We start from the raw sequence: 21,507 nt of genomic DNA on the forward strand, positions 1-21,507 counted from the left end.
GACTCAGGCCCTGTGTCGGATACTGACTGCAGGTGTGTATGGAGGGAACACGTGCGAGCTTGACCCCACATTAGTTAGTTTGTAAATGAGTAGTTTTCTCATTCAAAAATGGGCTAATAGTACTTCCCTCACAGGCCTGCTGGAGTTGGTGCTCTGGGCCTCCTTGACAGATGTTTGTTGTGGTGGTGGTTGTTTTTATTACCCTAAATGCCCCAGTCTGATGGAGGAAGATTGAAAATACGTTGCTCCAAATCATCATAGCTATGTCGTTGTTTAGTCACCAAGTCGAGTCCAACTCTTTGTGACCCCAGGCCTCAGCAGCTATAAAGACGATGAAATCCCCTACCTCTCCCTTCCCTTACTCTGAAGACAAAGAATACACCACATGATCCTAGAACATTTATTTCCACAGGTTATTGATAAAAGAGCACAATCCTGTATAAAAGTATACAGTACACACGAGGGCAAAATTACATAGCAAGCCACGGCTGCACTGACACCTTCCACAGGGAAACCCCAGGGAGGAACTTTCCACCTCCTGACAGTTTTATAATCATTTGCATTTCCAATGCACTGCAAGCCCCATCCCACCTTTCATTTTCTCCAGCCTCTAACTGAAATGTGTGTTCCTAAGTTGTGCAAGTATGTACAGAAGACTCACTCTACCTACTGGATGGGAAGTTGAGACAACACGTTGTAAGTCACCCCAATGTTGTGGGAAGCCTAGCTAGGGAGGCTGCAGAGCCAGGCCTAGCTCTCTCTTCCAAAGTTTTTACATGCCATTGGGGTCTCTGAAATTCAAAGCCAGAAGGTCTTGTGTCTGCTCCTGTACTGAACTTCTCCCAGTTCAGGTGTGGGAAGGGCAAGCTCAGGAAGACAGCTTGTGCTTAAGGAGACCAGGGAGGGAGATCTCAATGCATGCAGGCGGCATCGGTGGGGGACAGAGAAACCTTCAAAAGCTTGTGTTTGAGACTGGGTTCTTCAGTCACATCTTCTCCCACTGTCATCGCTAAGTATCAGGGTCTTTCAAGGCTCAAAATTGACCCCTGTCTCCCAGGAACTCCACAACAAGCCTCAAGAGCCCTTAGATAAGGTACTTAGCTGTGGCTTCAGTCTGGCCACTTGCTACTTTGGTGGTTCCACAGCCTCCCTGGCATCTGGGTGGGTGATTACATGGCTTGATGTGTGAACAACGTGGCTTCAGTACCATGGGGGTGTGCTTTAAGAACGGGAGACAGCGGACGGAGGACACTGAGGCTGCTGTCGCCACGAATCCTGAGGTGGTCTGGGAGGTCCCATAGGGTCTGGTTAGGCGGCTGCCTTTGCTGCCCTTCGAGCCTCGTGCTCGAGCCTGGCCTTCTCTCTCATCTCCTTTTCTCTCTGAATCAGATTTACCAGCTCCAGATGCCACTCCTGCAGCTTCTGTTCATAGGTGGCGATATCCTCTGCTTCACAGGTGGGGAGCTGCTCCTTCACAAGCTGGGTGGTCAGGGTCAGAAGGCTTTCGGACTCAACTCTGCCCAGAGCCTGCAGCTTAGAGTGTAAGGCCTATTGGAACAAAGGGCAAAAACAAAACAAAAACAAGGAGATGTGTAAGGGGCAGGAAGGTGAAAAATACAAAGAGGAAAAGAGAAGAGATTAAGTCATTGCAAAATCTGCACATATTCTGCTCACAGGACAAGGTACTTTACTGGAAGCCTGTCACGCTGCCTCTCATCCAGGCACTGATAGCTTCTGCTCTTTGCTTTCAGCGTAGCAATTCTGCTAAGATGCCCCACATGTGATTTCTTCCCCTTCACTCACACATAGTAAATGGAAGGACTCCATATGCTGTGATTCTCTGTATAATTTGTTTCAAACCACAAAGACTGCACAAGTATAATGAACCTCCATTTCCTTTCTCACCAAGTAGCAAACCCCATGAACAAAGGACCCTAAGATGCAAACAAAATGGTAGAAGCAGCTGATAAAATGGAGTGACCCCTTCCATAGCTTTTCCTTTAGAATAACTGGGATAAATGTTTGCCTAACCAGTTTTCCTTTCAACAGATGGAAGTCATGTCAAGGCTTTCTTACTAATGGCATACTAAACAGCTCCCATGAGTGCTTTCACTATTATAAGCCTCCCCGTGCTGTGCTTCATGAAAGGTCGGCCTTGACACTCTGACTGCTTATGGCTCCATCTGAAATGGCAGCTCGATTTGGTCGGCATTGTAATATTTCTGGAGGAGTAAAGTACTAAAACCACTAATCTACTTAAGTGCTTCAAGATGCAGATCAGAGACCCACTTATGGCCCCAGATTTAGCATATACCACATACCCCATGTTCCACAAAATAAATGCGATTTACTGGCGTTATGTGATGAGGCCTGCTCTAACAGCAGGGACTGAAAGGAAGGGTCCATGGGCTTCAAGCAGCAGCCAAAGGCCTCATGTGATGGTTCAGTCATATAAAAATAAGCCCCAAATTACCTGGGACTAATAAAAATCAGGCACCAGGAAGAAAAGAAAGTGTCTAACACACAGCAAGCAGTCAAGAAATACTGGTCTCTTTTCTTTTTGTGAATTAAAAAAGAAGGACTGTGGATGAGCAAGGGCTAAGAATTTAATGCAGGCACAGATTTCTATTTTCTGAAATTAAAGACATAAGAAACAAGGAAAAGGTTCTAAGTTTTAGGAGTGGGCAATATGAATATGGTAAATGATAACCTATGGGGCTAAGCAGAGTTTTTTGCTTTTTAGCTTTTCTAAACCTGCAAAGTTAGGCAAAGTTAAGAGGAAACAACAAGTATGTAAATTCTTAACATAGCCGCTAATTCTCTGTGTACCCTGAAAACACTGATTAACCTTCCTTTTTCAGTTTTTAAATTATAAAGGAGGGGAGTTGAGAAATGACCTTAGAGAAGACTGGAGAAAACAGCCAAAAGTACTAGAATCCTTCTTAGAACAGGCGGAAATAGATTTCCCAAAGCTGGTTCCATTCCTGCAAAGATTTAAATGTGGCAGCCTGACAAAGTATATATCCCTCTGGACCAAAAGGACACCACCTTGGGTCAGCGCGGAGGGAGGGGAGGTTTTCTGCTTCACATGATGAATTCTCCTTCAGGCAGCACAGTTTTTTTGCTTTGCTCTAGACAGACGAGAAACACAGCAAGGAAGAGGCCAGGGGTTTAAACTCTGAACATGGCTCTTCCTCCCTGACTCTAACCACAGAGCATTTTGAGACACACAGTTGAAGGCTACTAACAGCAGCCTGAGTGCCAGCGCTCCTGCAAAACAGCAGTGGGAACCTGCTAATACTGTCCATGGAGCCCAGAGGACTTTCCAGGGGCCTTAGTGCATGCCACAAAGCCGAGCAAGAGACGATACCTGCATTTCATCTCCAGCATACTCAAATGAGGCTTTGGGGTTTCTACCTGGGTTTCTGGAGATCGAGAGGGTTCAATCTCCAGCTCCTCTTCACCCAGGGCTGTAGTCAGGTGCTTGCTATGGGAAGGAAGGCTATTACCCACCCATCAGAGATGAGTGGTAGGTAATGACATGCTCCCTTAGGGAACAAAACTGTGACCGATTCGCTCAAATACAAAAAGGGGTATAAAAATTCCATTTGTTTCAGACCACTTCCTGTGTAAAGAGATAAAAGTATCATTTTTGATGAAGTTTTCAGTGCCCTTCTGTACAACACTGATGCATGAAATGACTGCTTGTCTGTCACCACGGCAGAGAAGCACATTTAACACACAGCTGAGGGGACTCGATTCTGCCCTAACTCACCTCATACCGTTCCAGGTATCGGGGAAGCTTGGACCGCTCGGTTTCCTCCACGTCCAGCTGCTCCAACAGTTCCTCGGACACCGGGCTCTCCTCACCTCCTTGGGGCTGCTCCTCTGGAGACTCCTGGGCCGGAGCAGTCAGAGCCTTCAGTGCCCTGTCCAGCACATCCAGCTGTGGAGCAGAAAGGGGCAGAAACTAAATACCCTGTGGCCCTGAGAGCACTAGGGAGGGAAGCTGGAGAAGGGAAAGGGAGGGAAGCCTGGGACCTAAAAAATCGTGAGAAGAGTTCTCTTACTAAATTACAGAAACAGAAATGGTTATGTAATTTTACAGTAGGAACACCTTGTCACATGGCATGGAACACTTAGTACAAAACAAATGGAACAATAAGCAAACTCAGAATCATCTATGTAAGTGAGTGGCTTTTGATTTCACTTTTAATCAGCCAGGTAGGAATCCAGGAATTATGCCCAATGGGTGATGAAGTAACACCCCTTCCATGTCTTTCTTCCTTAATTGGTTTGGAATTGCAAGAATGGGAAAGAAAAAACACTACAGACCACAACCAACAACGGGCCATTCTGAAAGTATGATAAAGCCTCTGAATCTAGGCGGGAGCCTCCTTCAGAGAAAAATTCGACTCACAGGACATTCAGAGATTACGGATCAGCCAATCTATGTAAGCTGCTGACAAAGACCAGACAGCATATATGGAATTTATTGTAACAAGGGATTTCTGTGACTTAAAAAGTAAGTAAATTATGAAACAGAAGGTTTCTTTTTTGTTTTGACCCCCTCCCCATTTTGGGGCAACCTCCTTTGAGGAGGGCCTGATCATCAAAGATGGGACAGAAACAGCCTCAAGGCCAGCATTAACACCTGTATGATACTGATGAATTCTTTCCACATCAACTAAGAACAAAAAATCCAGAAAAGACTCCAAGGCTCTGTAATGCCACTAATACATTATAGCCAAACCTGACACATATCACATTCAATGCTGACATCTGAATCACATTTTTATGAAGTCAGAACACAAAGAATGCAAGTCTGGCTCAAACTGCAGTAAGTATTTCCCTGGCAGAGCATTTATGTCTAATTTTGTGCTTCAATCACTAGTACTGACTATAGTAGGGTTAAAACATGAATATATATTCAGAAACGTGTATGCTTTGGTATAAATGTCTCGCAGAGAACATAATGACTCACTAGACATCAGTATAAGGAGCCAGCAGAGGAACCAGACTTCTGTATCCTGAGACCAAAATGGAAGCCATGGGGTGAGACTGAGTGATCGCGTCAAGGCAAAACAAACAGCTCAAAGTCAACTTTCGCACTCTGTTAACAAAATAACTGATGTCCTTTGAGGCCTGACTCTGGCTACAAAAGATGCTTGAACAGGAGCGAGCACCATGGCTCCCTACTGGGCGTAAGCTTGCCACATGCTTTCCCATGGCTTGAGCTAAGTCTAGGAACTTTGCAGAATGAAGAGCCCGTGGTGACCAAGGAGGATGAACTTTGAGGCTGATGGGAGGACAGGGTCCTAGTCTGGACAAACCGAAAGCCTTAGAACTCTGAAAGGGACAGCTGGTCCAGACCTCCTCCGCAGCATGCATTCACCACAGAATGATTTAATGGGGAGAAAGAAAGATGGCGCCACGTCTACTTCCTAAACTCATTTCTTGAGAGTTTAGGAAAACTCTGACAGGTAGTCAGCCTCTCGGGACTACACAAAGATACAGAAATGCCAAAAGTAAAAAATAAAATCTGCATGTCTCTTGAGCTTCTACTGAGATTTTACTTTGGTGGTGGTAGTGGTGGAGGGCAATAAACACTATTTTATTGAACTCAGTTTGAATTTCTTGGGAGAACAGTTTTCCTCCCAGACAGTGAACTATAAAATCAACATTAATCTTATTTTCTAGTGCTTGTCAGTAACACTGGGAATGTTTATGGTTTTTTCATTCCTTTTCAACTGAGTAAATACATGAATCTATAGAGATAAAGAAGGTGGGGCTGGGGGAGACAATGAAAACAAATCCAAAGCTTGACTTATAAGGGACAAGAGATGCTAAATCCCCCAGAATCAGGGCTGGGTAACTTACCGCTTCTCTACACAGCTTCCCATCCTCTGGGGAGGAGGCCACCTTCTCCATCACTTGAAGGGCTCTGTCGAGGTAGCCCGGCCGCCACAGAAGGGGCATGTTATGGTATACAGCCCGCAGCCCCTGCTGCAACTCCACCTTCCCTGTGGCCAAAAAGAACAATGAAGAAGGCTTAGCCGTGGCTTCCCACTATGTCTGAGACTGAGGACTTGAAGACCCAAGTGAATACTTAGCTGGCAGCTCGAGAAATGGAGGATCATTTCAAATGTCTACCAAGACTCATCCCATCCAGTGAATAAGGACATTTCAGATGGACGATGAAAAACGTGGTAAAAGTCAAGGTACACACTTTTCAATATAAACTTGTATGGACTTAGTTTTCTTTTTTTACTTTTTCATTTGGACTGCTGGAGACTATCGTGAGGGCTGAGGGAAATTTACAGAGGTCACTCTATCTGCCTCTAAGTAGGGTGCGTGCGTGCACTGTAGGTCACTTCAGTTGTGTCCAACTCTGCGCGACCCCATGGACTGTAGCCCACCAGGCTCCTCTGTTCATGGGATTCTCCAGACAAGAACACTGGCGTGGGTTGTCATGCCCTTCTCCAGGGGATCTGCCCAACCCAGGGAATGAACCCATGTCTCTTACATCTCTGGCACTGGCAGGTAGGTTCCTGAATGCTAGCGCCACCTGGGAAGCCCGCCTCTAAGTGGAGCTACCCTTATAAAACAAATCAAACAACTGAAATACTACTTTTGTTTCAAGACAAAATGTTGCTCCATGAAAGAAATTTTACAACTTTCTTACACTGAAAAATTCTGTCAACATCTGACAGGCTTTCCTTGCCAGGAAATGTTTGGCATTTTTCACAATGCTCCGAAACAGTCCACTGACTGTCCTTATGGAAAAAAAGAAGAAAATCTCACTTTACTCTTTCAGTTGAGCTGCATCAGCATTTTAACTATACAGTCCTCGTCATCCTTGGGGGTCTCAGGACATGAGTGTTTCTCTTGGAAACTCGAACAATCATAACCAGAGCTGAAGATATGGCTGGCTGACAGCAGGGTCCCCCAGTGAGGAGGGGGGCTGTCTTGGGATTCCTGGGGGAATAGAGATGTTCTCTGAACTAACAACCAAAGTCACCTTGAGCTGCCAGGTCTTAAATCTACCTTCACTTATCTTTCCTGGGAAGGAGGATTTGGGAAAGCTGTAGTGGAACATAAACAGACAAAGCTCATCAGGTGACAGCTAATTTTAGACTTTTAAGATACTTGGGGCCGGCTGCAGTCACGTTCCAGGAAGCTGCTTATGTCGGAGGTAAATGAGGCTACATCGAAGGGAATCTGATCTGAATCTGATGCTGCCAGATTCAAAGCACTCAGGCCTCTGCTCAGAATCAGGAACAACAAAGTACATTTTCTTGGCCCTGACAACTTCCTGGACAGTTCATGCAGTGAAACAGTCCTGAGTGCTCCTCTGAAGGTAAATGCAAAAACTTGTAATACTGGAAGTAGATGGTAAGAGAAAATGATTTTTCTTTTAGTTTCTACAATATATTTTATAATATTTTATAAAATACATTTTAATCTCCAAATCATATAAGGAACACCTATGCCTCAACAAAAAACTAATAAACTGATTTAAAAACAGACTAAGAACTTGAATAGACATTTTTCCAAAGAAGACACACAATAGCCAATGGACATGTGACAAGATGAGCAATGTCATCAACCAACAGAACCAAAATCAAAAGCACAATATCATCTCACACTCGACAGGATGGCTATTATCAAAGAAACAAAACACAAGTGTTGGTGAGAGTATGGAGAAACTGGAACCTTTGTGCATTATTGGTGGGAATGCAAAATAGCACCAACTGCCATGCAAAACGATAGGAGTGTCCTCAGAAAAATCAATAAACTGCCATATGAGCCAGCAACTGCACTCTTGGGTATTTACCCAAAAGAACTGAAATCAAGATCTTGAAGAGATCCCATGATCATTGGAAAAAGTGATTTTTAAAAAGCGTGGTCAACTCTTTTGCTAATCTGAGAGCCACCCAATGAACTCCTCTGAGTCTGTTTCTACCAGAATCAGCACCCGAGAATGCCACACTACATTTCGTTGGTGAAGATAACTCCAAAAGCAGTCAAACTGCTGTAACTTAGATGATTTTCAGAAAACAAAGGTAAAAGGCAGACACAGTATATGATTAGAAGAAGGTACTTTCCCAAATACCTATCTGCTTAGGAGAGAGTAAATGGAAGGCTAATGAAATAATATGAATTTAATTAACTCTGTAAATCAGGACACATCTGATGCACACTTAGGTTGAATGTTATGTGCTCAGATTTGCTGAGAGCGAAGGCCACTCCTCAAAAGGCCCTGCCCTCCTGACTGATTCAATGCAGTCGGGGCTCTAAAGCAAAGCCCGCCGCCCTGTGCGTGGCACAGTCACACTGCACTAGCGAGTCCCTCTGTGTGCTCCCAAAGGGCCACTGGATGTGCTCTCTGCATTCCTCTTCCCTCACCTGAAAACAATACCCACAATATGCATTCAATATTTTTCCTTCTGGACTTGGGTTTAAAAAGACAGGAAGATCTTTTTAATAGGGAAAGAGTCTACTGGCTGGTTCTCCTAAATGAGGACCAGAACTTTCCTTTCTTTATCCCTTCTTCACACTGCTTACCACTGAATATAATCAAGAGCCACCAGAACTAGTTCTCACCTTGCCAGTGGTGAAACGTTTTTAAATCCCACTTTGTCATCTTACCTAATAACTATAAGGCCATCAAAGTCCAGTTTTATGTCTAAAAATGAAAGCTGTACTGGAATTTAACAAGTCTAAATCAAATTATAATTTTATTATAATTAAGAAGTATAATTTTATTATATTAAGACATAAAAGAAGGAATCAGTTCCTATTCGTAAAGAACAATGTTAGTAAGGACCTCCAGCTTACCAAGAAGTGCATAGCCGTACAACTGGGAACTCAACCCCACTGAGTTCTTCTGCTTCAGGCCTGGGAGTAACAGGGAGGCACCGAAGTTCCTCTCCTCTTCCCACTGAAACCAAATACAGATGATCATGGTATAGCCAAGCAATGTTTACTGTATGCAAAAATATGACACAGAGGGAAAAAGAATATGCTCTATCATTAGGTAAAAGAAACAAAATATTCATACTAAAGCTACATGATAATTCTGACTTTGTAAAGAAAAGATATGTTTGATGAAAAATGCAGAACAGAAACACCCAATATGTTAACAGATTTCTAGGCAGTGAAATTACAAGCAATTTTGGTTTTCCTTTTTGTACTTTCCATTCCTTTCTGAATCTGGGGCAGTGAATAACAGCTCCTTTTACAATCAGAAAAGCAAAACAAAAATAAAGAGCCTATTCTGGATCAACACTGCCTCAAGGCAACCAATAAAGATTACCCATGCTGTCGGCTCTGTACTCACACTGCTATGACACGACAGAGCAGGCTTTCTGAATTTTAAACAATTCAGCAATAAGACTCCTTCTACTTCATAGTGTTCAAGTAAATACAACTATTAGACTGCTTTTAGATAGATTAATCCCTCTTAAAAATAAATTAGGCAACCAGAAACACTTAGTGATCACTTCTTTCAACCCAGGGTGCAACATTACACTTCAATAAAGTTGAAGCCTTTTGAGACATGGGAAAACGAACGGGAGGCAAAAACACAAGCATTGCTGAGGCTGCTGCAGATGAGCAATAGCAGTGACAGGGCTCACTGTGATCGCAGGCCCGAGGAGCACCTTGGCAACTCCCCGGACAATGAGGGGCCTGATCATCTCAGTGCCAGCACTGTAGGAGCACACAGCAGCCTGAGTCTTTGTTCTGGCTTAGAAATACAGAACGCAAAGCTCAGGTGGCCCTGCACTGGTCAGAGAATGAGCAAGGTGTGCAAGCTACACCTGCAGCCAGGTGTGAGTGGGGCACCCCTGGTGTTAATGGGCACCAAAACCTCTTTCTTGGGAATGACCTTTGTGCAATGCAAGTGCAATTTCTTAAGGTTTTACTAAATCTTTGAAACAAGCAAAGACCTTGGGAGAAAAACAAAGCCTCCCCAAGCGCTTCTGCAGCACACAGAAGTTAAGAGAGTTGGTAATTAAGGAGGTCATTTCACTTTCAAAAGCAAATCACTCACAGCTTTGATTTCCCTCCACATAAACTGAAAAGGGGCTCAGGGAATAATAAATATGGAACCTTAAAGATGTTTTCCTTTTTTTTTTTTTTAAAGGAAAAACATGATCCATAGTATCAGGATGCAACAGGAGCTGAAGGCCAAATGAACAGCATCCTTGCCCTGCTAGAACCAATTGGGGGTGATGATGGCGGCTGCAATGGTGATGCTTCCAAAAGGACTTTGACAGAGGTGAATGAAAACAAACGAATGTGTTAGACATTTTCTGATGATTGTCTGCAAATAACTCAATTACTGCTGTTTATATGAAAGGCCACTGATGTGTTAATATAAAATATTAGGTCTCTTCCAAGCCTTCTACCATATGTACTGTTATGGACTAAAACAGGAGCTATTTTCAAGGTTTCCTCATTTCATGCTTCTGCTTCTCCCATTAATACAAAGCAAACCCTCCTTCTCTCCCTCCCTCTTGTACTCCCCTTCACAGTCAGACATCTGCTCGCTGTCTCCTTTTGCACTTCTGACTCACTCCATAATACACTTCAACTTGGCTTCTGGCTCCATTATTATGTGGCTCTCACACCACTAAGTTAAATGCTCTTCATAAAAGTCCTCATCTCACCCACCTTCTCAGGAGCATTCTACATGCAGACCATCTTCCCATGGTGTTTGTCCCAACACAGTCTTGATTCTCCTTTTGGCTATGGCTCTTGTGTAGACATTTATATATGGATTTGTAAGTTACATCTCCAGTCCAGATTTTTCCATTCAGATGCCAATTTCCCTTGGGAAATCTGACTGTCTCAAAGGTATCTCAAAATGTAACACATTCAGAGCCAAATGAGTAGTTTTCCTTATCAAATGAAGCTTTTCCCCAGAGTGCCTTTTGCAAACACCCAGTGACTCTTTGGGGCCTCCCTGGTGGCTCAGACGGTAAAGAGTCTGCCTGCAATGCGGGAGACCTGGCCTCGATCCCTGGCTCAGGAAGATCTCCTGGAGGAGCAACTGGCAACCCCCTCTAGCATTCTTGCCTGGAAAATCCCATGGATAAGAGGAGCTTGGCGAGCTAGAGTCCATGGGGTCACAAAGAGTTGGACCCGACTGAGCATTTAACACACACAAGTCAGAAACTGAGGTCAGCTTTCACCCTTACCTCTACATCTATTTCCCTCCCCAACATGTTCTTTGCCTCCTAGATACAGAAATCAACTACTCTAGCTCCCAGCACGTTCTGGTCCCCACACTACCAGCATCTCTTGCTCAGACAACTACGATAGTTGTGGCTAAGACTGGATGGGGGCCAGGGTGGCTGTGGTCAGAGTACTTAGATCAGAGCACAAAACTGATCATGTTACCCCAGCTGCTTCAAACTTTTCAGTGGTTTCTTGCTATGTTTAAGATGCAGACGAAACAGCTTTGCATGACCCACGTTCTCTAACTTTTATCTCATCCTACAATCTTCTCTGTGGCAGTTACTCTATCTTTCTAACCTCCTACCTTCTATCCCCTTTCTGCTGACCACGTTCTTTCTGCTTCAGGGCTTTTGCATGTGACACTTCCTTGTTTTGGATTGTTCTTCCCCTCTTCAGTCTGTTAATTCCTATTCATGCTCCAAATATTAACTAAAGAAATACTTCCTTAAGGAAGTCTTCCCTATCTTACGTTTAAAATAAAAACTCCCCACCATATAGTCTTTATAGTGCTCAGTATAGTCAAGTGTTTTATTTATTAAATTTTTCTTTTCTGCCATGCCGAAACAGGGACTAAACCTGGGCCATGGCAGTGAAAGCACTGAGTCCTAACCACTGGGCCACCAGGGAATTCCCTGTTTTGTTTTAAATGCCTATATTCTTCTTAGATTATAAGCAGGAAATGTTTGTTCACCATCGTAAAACGAGCATGTGAAACACAGGGAATACAGCAGTTGCTCAAAATATATTTAATGAACTAATGAATGTGAGGTATGCCGCAGGCTACGACATTCATTTCAGAAAAACAAAACACACCATAAATTTTTTACAGTGGGGGCTAGGCTAGATGATCTTTCCAGTTTCTACCCAAAGCAGTGTTTTCTGAGGTTACATTTGAAGTTAAGGGCAAAGTCTGTAGGGCCAAACTGCCTGAATTCACCACCTACGAGCTCAGCCACTATTAGGCAGTATCTCTGTGCCCTAATGTTCTCATCTGCATGGAGTTGAGAGGACTGAATGAAATGAATAAATCTAAAACACCAAGAACACAGGAAGTGTAAAGTAAGTGCTATTTAAGTATTAGCTACTGTTATTACTGCTGTTACTCTTAGGGGAGCAGTAAACAATTGGAGAAGGCAATGGCAACCCGCTCCAGTATTCTTGCCTGGAAAATCCCATGGACAGAGGAGCCTGGAGGGCTACAGTCCATGGGTCACACAGAGTCGGACACGACTTAGTGACTAAGCAACAACAATGAAGAGATGAAAACAAAATTTGGTATTCTGGACTGACCCAGAGCAACCTTAGGGAAATACTGACACAAAGTAAACCACCAGTATTTAATACCTGAAGCTGTGGTTAAAGCTAGCTGCCTCACTGCTTCATTGGCATGCCACGTCCAGCTCTCACTGATCATCAATTGCCCATTTCTGAATGTGTGAAGCGCACTCAGCATAGCTCATGTTTCAGAATGTACATAAGGACTTTCACTTGAGATTCTTCCAAGCGGAAGAACGTTCAATGCCAGTTTGTTAGAACCCAGGACCTAAAATGTATGGGTGAACACTCATTCCTGGTTGTGCAGGGTCACAGGGCTTCACAGCAGGTATCTTTTCCCAGATGCTGAGGGCAGGGCTTTCCTCTAGCCCCCACATCCCTACTGAGCAGCTGCTGCTTGCTTCTCTAAGGCTCTTAGTACTGTTTCAAGACAGGTCACTTACACTGAAGTCTGTCTTCTTTGCCAGGCACTGGTATAGAACATAGAGGGAGAGGAGTTGGGTGGAAGGAACTTCAAAAGCTTCTTGCATCATGATCTCAAAAACCACGGATAAGGCATCTGACAGGAAGACCAATGTAAAAATTAGGAAATTAGGTAACATCATCAAATCTATAATTTAACTATACACGCATGCATGCTAAGTCACTTTAATCGTGTCCAACTCTTTGTAACCCTATGGAATGTAGCCCGCCAGGCTCCTCTGTCCATGGGGTTCTCCAAGCAAAATATTCTCCAGGAGGGTTTTCATGCCCTCCTCCAGGGGATCTTCTTGACCTAGGGATCAAACCCACATTCCTTATGTCTCCTGCATTGGCAGGTGGGTTCTTTACCACTAGCACCACCATAAGCACTCAAAAAGTGAGGCATGATAGAAAAACACAAAGAATCATGAAGTTAAATGTGGGCTATGGTCCTAGTTCTTCTGTAAAGCTGGTCTTTCCCCTGTCTTTAGCTTCTATTGTACATACTGCTGGGTATTAAATCAGGTGCTATTGTACCACTGTTCTCAAGGACACAGAATAAACCACTTGATTTCTCAGTATCACCTTCATGATGATACAATACCATTTGTCCCAGAGACTTCGCAAGACTGTTGGACAGTCCAACAATACATATGAAAATGCCTCATAAACTGTGAAGCAAATTTAAGGTAGCATGTCCATCAGTTGGAAGAGCTAAGGCATACAGAAAGGAGGCAAATATATTTTCCAGGTCACCCTGGTAAGAAGAGATAGAGAAGGCTGGGTGAAATGCCCCACTGTATGTTCTGGAACTTTCTTTCTGTTTTGGAAAGAAAAGGACGAATGCTAAAGGTAATTTTAAATCCTAGATATTTCAAAGACAGAAAACTGATGACTACAAAAAGGACAATCAGGTTCAATTTAAAAGAGTTGAAAGAATGGAAAGGAAATGCGTATTCATAAGTTGTAAGTCCTTGAGTTTAACACAGAAGATTCTTGTTTCCACATGAATGCTGATCACAGGAGACCAGATCTTCAGCAAGATCTGATTTATTTCCCCTCAATATTGCACAATGTAAGCGAAGACAAGAAAATCAAGTTCAAATAATTTATTTCCCTTATTATTTGTTGTTAAATCAGAGATGTTAACATTGGTTTAAAATATAGTGCCTGCATATAATGTTTTCAGGAACAGCTGCTCTGTTAAATGGTTTTTACATATACTCATAAGAGTTAGCATTCATTTGTAGCTATTGCTAGCCAGCTGGTTTTCTATGTGTTGTCATGGTTCTAAATGAGGTCAAATGCAAGAATTTCTATATTCTTTTTGTAAATGGGTAAACTGAGATGGACAGGCAGACCAAGGAGTCACCCAGTAAGTCAGTAGCAAAAAAGAGCCTGAAAGAGATATAAACAAACAGTCCCCTACCCTACCAACAAACCAGTATTTTAAAAGAACAAGTTAAAGCTAAAAATACAGTTCAGAAAAATGTTTTGCCAACTGTTCAATACTGAATTCAAAATTACACATGAATAAATAAAATTCATCTCTAATTTATATTCATTTCAGTCAGCTTGGGAAGTGAAATTACATTGACCTATATAAGATTTCCTGTTCCTCCGTAATTATTTATGTACTTTGATATTTCCTATTTTAACAACAAAAGTATATTTTCTAATTTCTTGCCATAAACAATAATAATCTTCATCAGAACTTTATTTACAAAAATTCTCAACATTATTTACTCTGAATTTAGGGGGGAACCCCCAAACTCCTTTTACCCTTTCAACATTCCCTTTAACAAGAGAGAGGGGAGAAAATTGCTACTACATAATTTTCCAGTGATAAACTAGTAAGAATTTTAAAATCTGATGTTCACAGAGAATGGAAGATGAAACATGCAAAAGAGAATTATCTTTTAAAAATTAATTTTAGTTCAATTTAGGAAATGCATGTTTAAAATGGAATGAAAATGGACAAGGGACAATAAGCACTTAAAACAATAATATACAGCAAATATTTTTAGGCAGTCAACAACTCCAAGTCTTGTGAGAGAGAAGAGTAAGCAGGGAGGTCCTCGGTGCCCCGCCTAACCACTGCATCCCGATGCAATGGAAAAGGCTGAGGGACGAGGGATGTAATTCAATGACAGGAATCAAGGTGTCAAAAAGGAAAAATGACCACCAGTCCATATCTGTGTTCCTGCGGTAGTAACTACCCTAACACAGGCAAGGCTCAGAACCAAGCTTGAAGATGAAATGGTGGAAGGGGAAGCCAGAGTGTATCTTTACACAATGGCACCGCCTCCTCTTTCCTTCTTCACTGTCTGTGTAGCTGAGAGCACAAGCGTGCTCTACCACCCTTCCCCGTCCATGGAGACTGGCAGGGCTCCACCTGACTGCTCTGTAGGGTCTGCCACAATCCCCATCTTTCCTTGGTCCCCTCTTATTGTAGATGAAGGTAGGAGCCACTTCAGGTTAGTTCCACAGAGCCACAGGATTTTGGGGGCAAAGAAAACTCAAGAGATCACCGATGCACTTTCTTTGTTGTTGTTACTGTTCAGTCACTAAGTCCTGTCTGACTCAGCACGCCAGACTTCCCTGTCCTTCACCATCTCCTGGAGCTTGTTCAAGCTCATGTCCATTGAGTTGATGACGCTATCTAACCATCTCACCCTCTGTCTCCCCACTTTTCCTCCTGCCCTCAATCTTTCCCAGCATCAAGTTCTTTTCCAACGAGTCAGCTCTTTGCATCAGGGGGCCAAAGTACTGGAGCTTCAGCATCAGTCCGTCCAATGAATATTGAGGGTTGAGTCCTTTAGGATTGACTGGCTTGATCGCCTTGCAGTCCAAGGGACTCTCAAGACTCTTCTGCAGCACCACAGTTCAAAAGCATCCATTCTTCAGGGCATAGCCTTCTTTATGGTCTAAGTCTCACATTCATACATGACTACTGGAAAAACCGTAACTTTGACTAGATGGACCTTTATCAGCAAAGTAATGTCTCTGCTTTTTAATATGCTGTCTAGGTTTGTCACAGCTTTTCTTCCAAGGAGCAAGCATCTTTCAATGTCATGGCTGCAGTCACCATCTGCAGTGATTTTAGAGCCCTAGAAAATAAAATCTGTCACTGTTTCCATTTTTTCCTCATTTATTTGCCATGGAGTGATGGGACCAGATCCCATGATCTTAGTTTTCTGAATGTTGAATTTTAAGCCAGCTTTTCCACTTTCATCAAGAGGCTCTTTAGTTCCTCTTCACTTTCTGCCATCCATTAGGGTGGTATCATCTGCATATCTAAAGTTGTTGGTATTTCTCCCAGCAATCTTGATTCCAGCTTGTGATGCATCCAGCCCAGCATTTCGCATGATGTACTCTGCATATAAATTATATTTAACTTATATAGCAGGGTGACAATATACAGCCTTGTCATACTCCTTTCCCAATTTGGAACCAGTCTGTTGTTCCATGTCTGGTTCTAACTGTTGCGTCTTGACCTGCATACAGCCTTCTTAGGAGACAGGTAAGGTGGTCTGGTATTCCTATCTCTTGAAGAATTTTCCACAGTTTGTTGTGATCCACACAGTCAAAAGCTTTAGCATAGTCAATGAACAGAAATGTTTCTCTGGAATTCCCTTGCTTTTCCTATGATCCAACAAATGTTGGGAATTTGATCCCTGGTTCCTCTGCCTTTCTAAATCCAGCTTGGACATCTGGAAGATCTTGGTTCATGTTCTGCTGAAGCCTAGCTCGAAGGATTTTGAGCATGATCTTGCTAGCACGTGAGATGAGCACAACTGTATGGCAGTTTGAACACTGCACGTACATCAGAGACGGAAACAAAAGCCTAGGGAGGTAAAATGACTTCCCTTCACAGTGAGCATGCTACTCTCTCCAGTGTAAGATTTTATGCTTATACACCTCACATGCTGTAACAACTGTGATGTAATAAACAAAATTAGCAAATTGTGCTTAAAACAAAGTCAAGCTAATAGCTGAATTAATATAACCTTAACTAGCTGTGGAAGCTCTGACAGCTTTCTTGCATTAACTAAATTCACTGTCCTTTGCCCGAAGAGACATGAACAAATAAATGTGAGAAACTCAGAGGAAAGAAGACCCGGATAGGAGTCTCCTATCTGGCCACCTGATAAGGTCAATCAACTGTGCATCTATTTCTGACGGAAAGAGTGATGTACAGATGTCATTAAGAAATTTTTTAAAAAGTGCCTATATTTACTTCCCTTTGGGAACTGTAGATCCAGTATAAATGGACCTGGGTTTGATTTCATACCTTTGTAATTTTCTTTCTTTATGAAATGATCCATCAGTAAGTTAAATGTATAGTTATCTGGAAAAATACCATATTGGACCTGCAATGAAAATAAAAATAAAAATAAAATAAGAGAAAAAATTCATTAAGTTCAGTTTTATAATATATGCCTATGTATTATTCAGGAAAAAAAAATTTGTTCCCATTAGCTTTAAAATATCTATCATTTTACAGCACCTGTGACAGTGAAATAGCAGCTGTGACTCATGCAGTTTGGTAACTGGAACTGTTGGTCAGGGTGAGAAAGTTGTGAGTGGGTGTCTGATATAAGACAACCGATGTGAAAAATAAAGCTCAATTCTAACACTTCATCATAACTAAAAAAACCCCGAACCAAACCAAGAATATAAAAAACAACCACACTCCACTGGTTCAGTGATTCTTTTAAAAAAGTATGAATATCAACACAAAAATGGAGACCCAAGAGAAGGCACACATTAATCACACTATGCAGCATTTTCTGGTCCTTAGAGTGCTTTTCTTCCAACTTTACTAAAATATAATTCACATGTAACATTGTGTGATTTTAAGGTGTACAACATGATCATTTAACATGCATATATATTGCAAAATGATTACTATAATAAGGCTAGTTAACACATTCATTGCCTCACATAACGATCTTTTTTGGATGGCGGTGGTGATGAGAATATTTAAAATCTACTCTCTTGGCAACTTCCAAGAATATAATACAGTACTCTTAACTATAGTCATCACGCTATACATTAGGTCCTCAGAACTGACTCATCTTTGGAAGTTTGGATCCTCTGACCACCAGCTCCCCATTTCCACCCTCCCTCCCCAGACCCTGATAGCCATTATTCTACACTGTTTCTATGAGTTCTGCTTTTTCAGATTTCACACATAAGTGAGATCATGAGGTATTTGTCTTTCTTTAAATGACTTATTCTACTTTGCATAATGCTCTTAAGGTTTGTCCACGTCATCTCAAATGGCAGAAGTTCCTTTTGAATGGCTAAATATCCTACTGTATGTATATGTATAGGCTTCTCTGGTAGTTCAGATAGTAAAGAATCTGCCTGCAATGCAGGAGACCCAGGTTTGTCCCGCCTCCCCACCCCACACACATTTTCTTTATCCATTCACCTGTAAATGGACACTGAGGTTTCCATGGCTTGGCTGTTGTGAATTAATGCTTCAGTGAACATGGGGTTGCAGGTATCTCTTTGAGACAGTGATTTCACCTCCTTTGGATATATAACCAGAAGTGGATTTGCTGGATCATATGGTATTTCTATTTTTAATTTCTTGAGTGAGCTCCATACTATTTCCCATACTGGCTGTACCAATTTACATTCCCACCAACAGTGCATAAGGGACCCCTTTTTGCCCTCTTCTTGCCAGCACCTGTTATCTCTTGTCTCTGAGTTTTTAAAGACCCAAGAAACCTGAAATTTTAGTGCCTTCCTGTGTGATTTTCATGCACAATGAAGTCTGACTACTAATCATCTAAACTGTGGTTATATATTTATTTTAAATTCTTATTTCAGCAGGATTACCCACTCCCATCAACCACCAGAAACATCCAAGGAATTTTTTTTCCAATTACACCCATCCTCCTTGAGAAATTCTGATAATCCTAAACCCCAGTTGTCAATCTCTGCTGAACTGAGTCACTATTACTAGCAGACTGTACAGAATGCCTCAAATGTGCTGAAATACAAAAAAAAAAAAAAAAAAAAAAGACATTCAGAAGCTACTGTTTTAAAAGTTGCAGCCCATGGGCAGTGTTTAAATTTATCAAAGCAGTCATTCAATCTGCGATAATCCATAAGGCAGGGTAGAAACAAAATATTTTAGAAAGATAAATCATTAAAGCTGGAAGGAAACAAACTTAGGAATCAACTAGTCAGTGATTCTCAACCCTGGCTGCAAAAATCAACATGTAAGCTTTAAAAAGACACCAATGAGGTATGAATGGTCAGAGCACAGAGGATCAGGGGGCAGGGGCGGGGGCGGGGGGCAGTGAAACTACCTCATATGATACAATAATGGTAGACGTGGGTCATTATACCTTGTTCAAAGCCATAGAGTAAACCCTAATGTAAACACGGACTTTGCGTGAGTTGTGTTTCAATGCAGGTTCATCACTGTAATAAATGGCTCACTTGGATGCAGAATGCTGTTAACGGGGGAGGCATGTCCCCACAAGTGCGGGGACAGGGAACATATGGAAGATTTCTGTACCTTCTGTTCAATTTTGCTGTGAAACTAAAATTGCTCTAAAAAATAAAAAAAATTTTTTTTTTAAACCAATTTTAAAAAATGCCAATGCCTAGGCTCCAGAAAGACCAATTAAATTAGAATCCTGGGGGTGGAGAAAGCATCTATAATTTTTAAAAGCTTCTTACATGACTCTAATCGGCAGCCAAGGGTGGAAATCACTGATCTGGTAAACCTCACTTGACTTAGAGCTGAAAAAACTAAGACCCAAAAGAATAAAATTACTATTTGCCCAAAGTGAAACGGTTAGTTCATCAGTCGTGTATGACTCTCTGCTACCCCATGGACTGTAGCTCACCAGGCTCCTCGTCCATGGAAATCTCCAGGCAAGAATACTGCAGTGGGTAGCCATTCCCTTCTCCATGGGATCCTTCCCAATTCATGGATTGAACCCAGGTCTCCCGTACTGCAAGCAGATTCTTTACCATTTGAGACACCAGGGAAGCCCATTTGCCTAAAGTTAAGAACAAATGGTAGAATTTACGGTGTTATAGCTTAGGTCTTCTGACTCTCTGTCTGGTGTGTTTTTCACTAAAAGACTAGTAACAATAAAAACTAAGATAGAAATATTAGATTTATCAGTGAACCTGCTTATCTACTTTATCAAATTATAAGCTTCCCAAGGGAAAGGATAGGATGTTGCCCATTTTTGTGAAAATGCCATGCCCAGCACATCTCACATACAATCTGTCTGCAATGTATATCAAGTTAAACTGGTAATCAAGTAAGTCATAGGAACAAAGACTATGCAAATCAAATTCAGTATTTCTTTTTGAGTTAAAAAACAGAAGGTTCAATGACACTACAGATATAATACAGTTCCAGAGAAATATTATTAAAGTTTTGTTATAGGTCAAACCAGGATTGAAGCTTGAGATTCACCATAACAATGTCCTAACTTTTGTTTATTTTGTCCTTGTTTCATACTATGAGGGGAATGAAGAGTCAGGCTCTGGGTGAACTGTAACATTCAGAAAGGCCTAATTGCAGGGGCTTCCAGGGCTTAAGGGACTTAGGAAGACATGTTCTGAATAATCTAGGAAGTCTGTCTTTTCAAAAATGTGTAAGAGATATGAATGCTCTGGAGACTGTACTCTAGCAAAATGGTCGTGTCTTTTACCCTAAACGTCACCAAAGGAAAGTAGGCAAAAACCCCAAGACTCAGGGATCAAGAATGAAATGACCACCAACAGAGTTTCTGTGATTGGATTACTAACTTTTCCCTTTCACCTCTCCATTTTTAAATCACTATGCTTGGAAAAGCCACAGCTACAGGAATCTTTATTTTTAATGTGCTGATTAATTTAGAACAGCTCCATTCTAAAAGATTCAGTTCAGTTCAGTTTAGTTGCTCAGTTGTGTCCGACTCTTTGCGATCCCATGAATCGCAGCAGGCCAGGCCTCCCTGTTCATCACCAACTCCCAGAGTTCACTCAAACTCATGTCCAACGAGTCGGTGATGCCATCCAACCATCTCATCCTCTGTCGTCCCCTTCTCCTCCTGCCCTCAATCTCTTCCAGCATCAGAGTCGTTTCCAATGAGTCAACTCTTCACATGAGGTGGCCAAAGTACTGGAGTTTCAGCTTTAGCATCAGTCCTTCCAATGAACACACAGGACTGATCTCCTTTAGGATGGACTGGTTGGATCTCCTTGCAGTCCAAGGGACTCTCAAGAGTCTTCTCCAACACCACAGTTCAAAAGCATCAATTCTTCAGCACTCAGCTTTCTTCACAGTCCAATTCTCACATCTATACATGACCACTGGAAAAACCACAGCCTTGACTAGACGGACCTTTATTGGCAAAGTAATATCTCTGCTTTTGAATATGCTGTCTAGGTTGGTCATAACTTTCCTTTCAAGGAGTAAGCGTCTTTTTAATTTCACACCATCTGCAGTGATTTTGGAGCCCCCCAAAATAAAGTCTGACACTGTTTCCACTGTTT

The 21,507-nt window shown here is 42.1% G+C and overlaps 1 protein-coding gene across 1 annotated transcript in view; it reads right to left on the reverse strand.

The window, feature by feature from the left end:
- Window positions 1-386: 386 nt before the first annotated feature.
- Window positions 387-21,507, reverse strand: part of MRPS27 (mitochondrial ribosomal protein S27) — a 101,383-nt gene continuing 80,262 nt past the window's right edge. The window contains exons 6-11 of the mRNA XM_040262692.1: window positions 17,279-17,357; window positions 12,966-13,081; window positions 8,842-8,944; window positions 5,881-6,023; window positions 3,776-3,946; window positions 387-1,548 (exon numbers count right to left, since the gene is read on the reverse strand). Coding sequence (XP_040118626.1) covers window positions 1,309-1,548; window positions 3,776-3,946; window positions 5,881-6,023; window positions 8,842-8,944; window positions 12,966-13,081; window positions 17,279-17,357 — 852 coding nt within the window. The 3' untranslated portion in view covers window positions 387-1,308. The remainder of the gene's footprint in view (window positions 1,549-3,775; window positions 3,947-5,880; window positions 6,024-8,841; window positions 8,945-12,965; window positions 13,082-17,278; window positions 17,358-21,507) is intronic.

Source organism: Oryx dammah, unplaced genomic scaffold, assembly GCF_014754425.2.
Source record: "Oryx dammah isolate SB20612 unplaced genomic scaffold, SCBI_Odam_1.1 HiC_scaffold_20, whole genome shotgun sequence".
NCBI classification, from domain to species: domain Eukaryota; kingdom Metazoa; phylum Chordata; class Mammalia; order Artiodactyla; family Bovidae; genus Oryx; species Oryx dammah.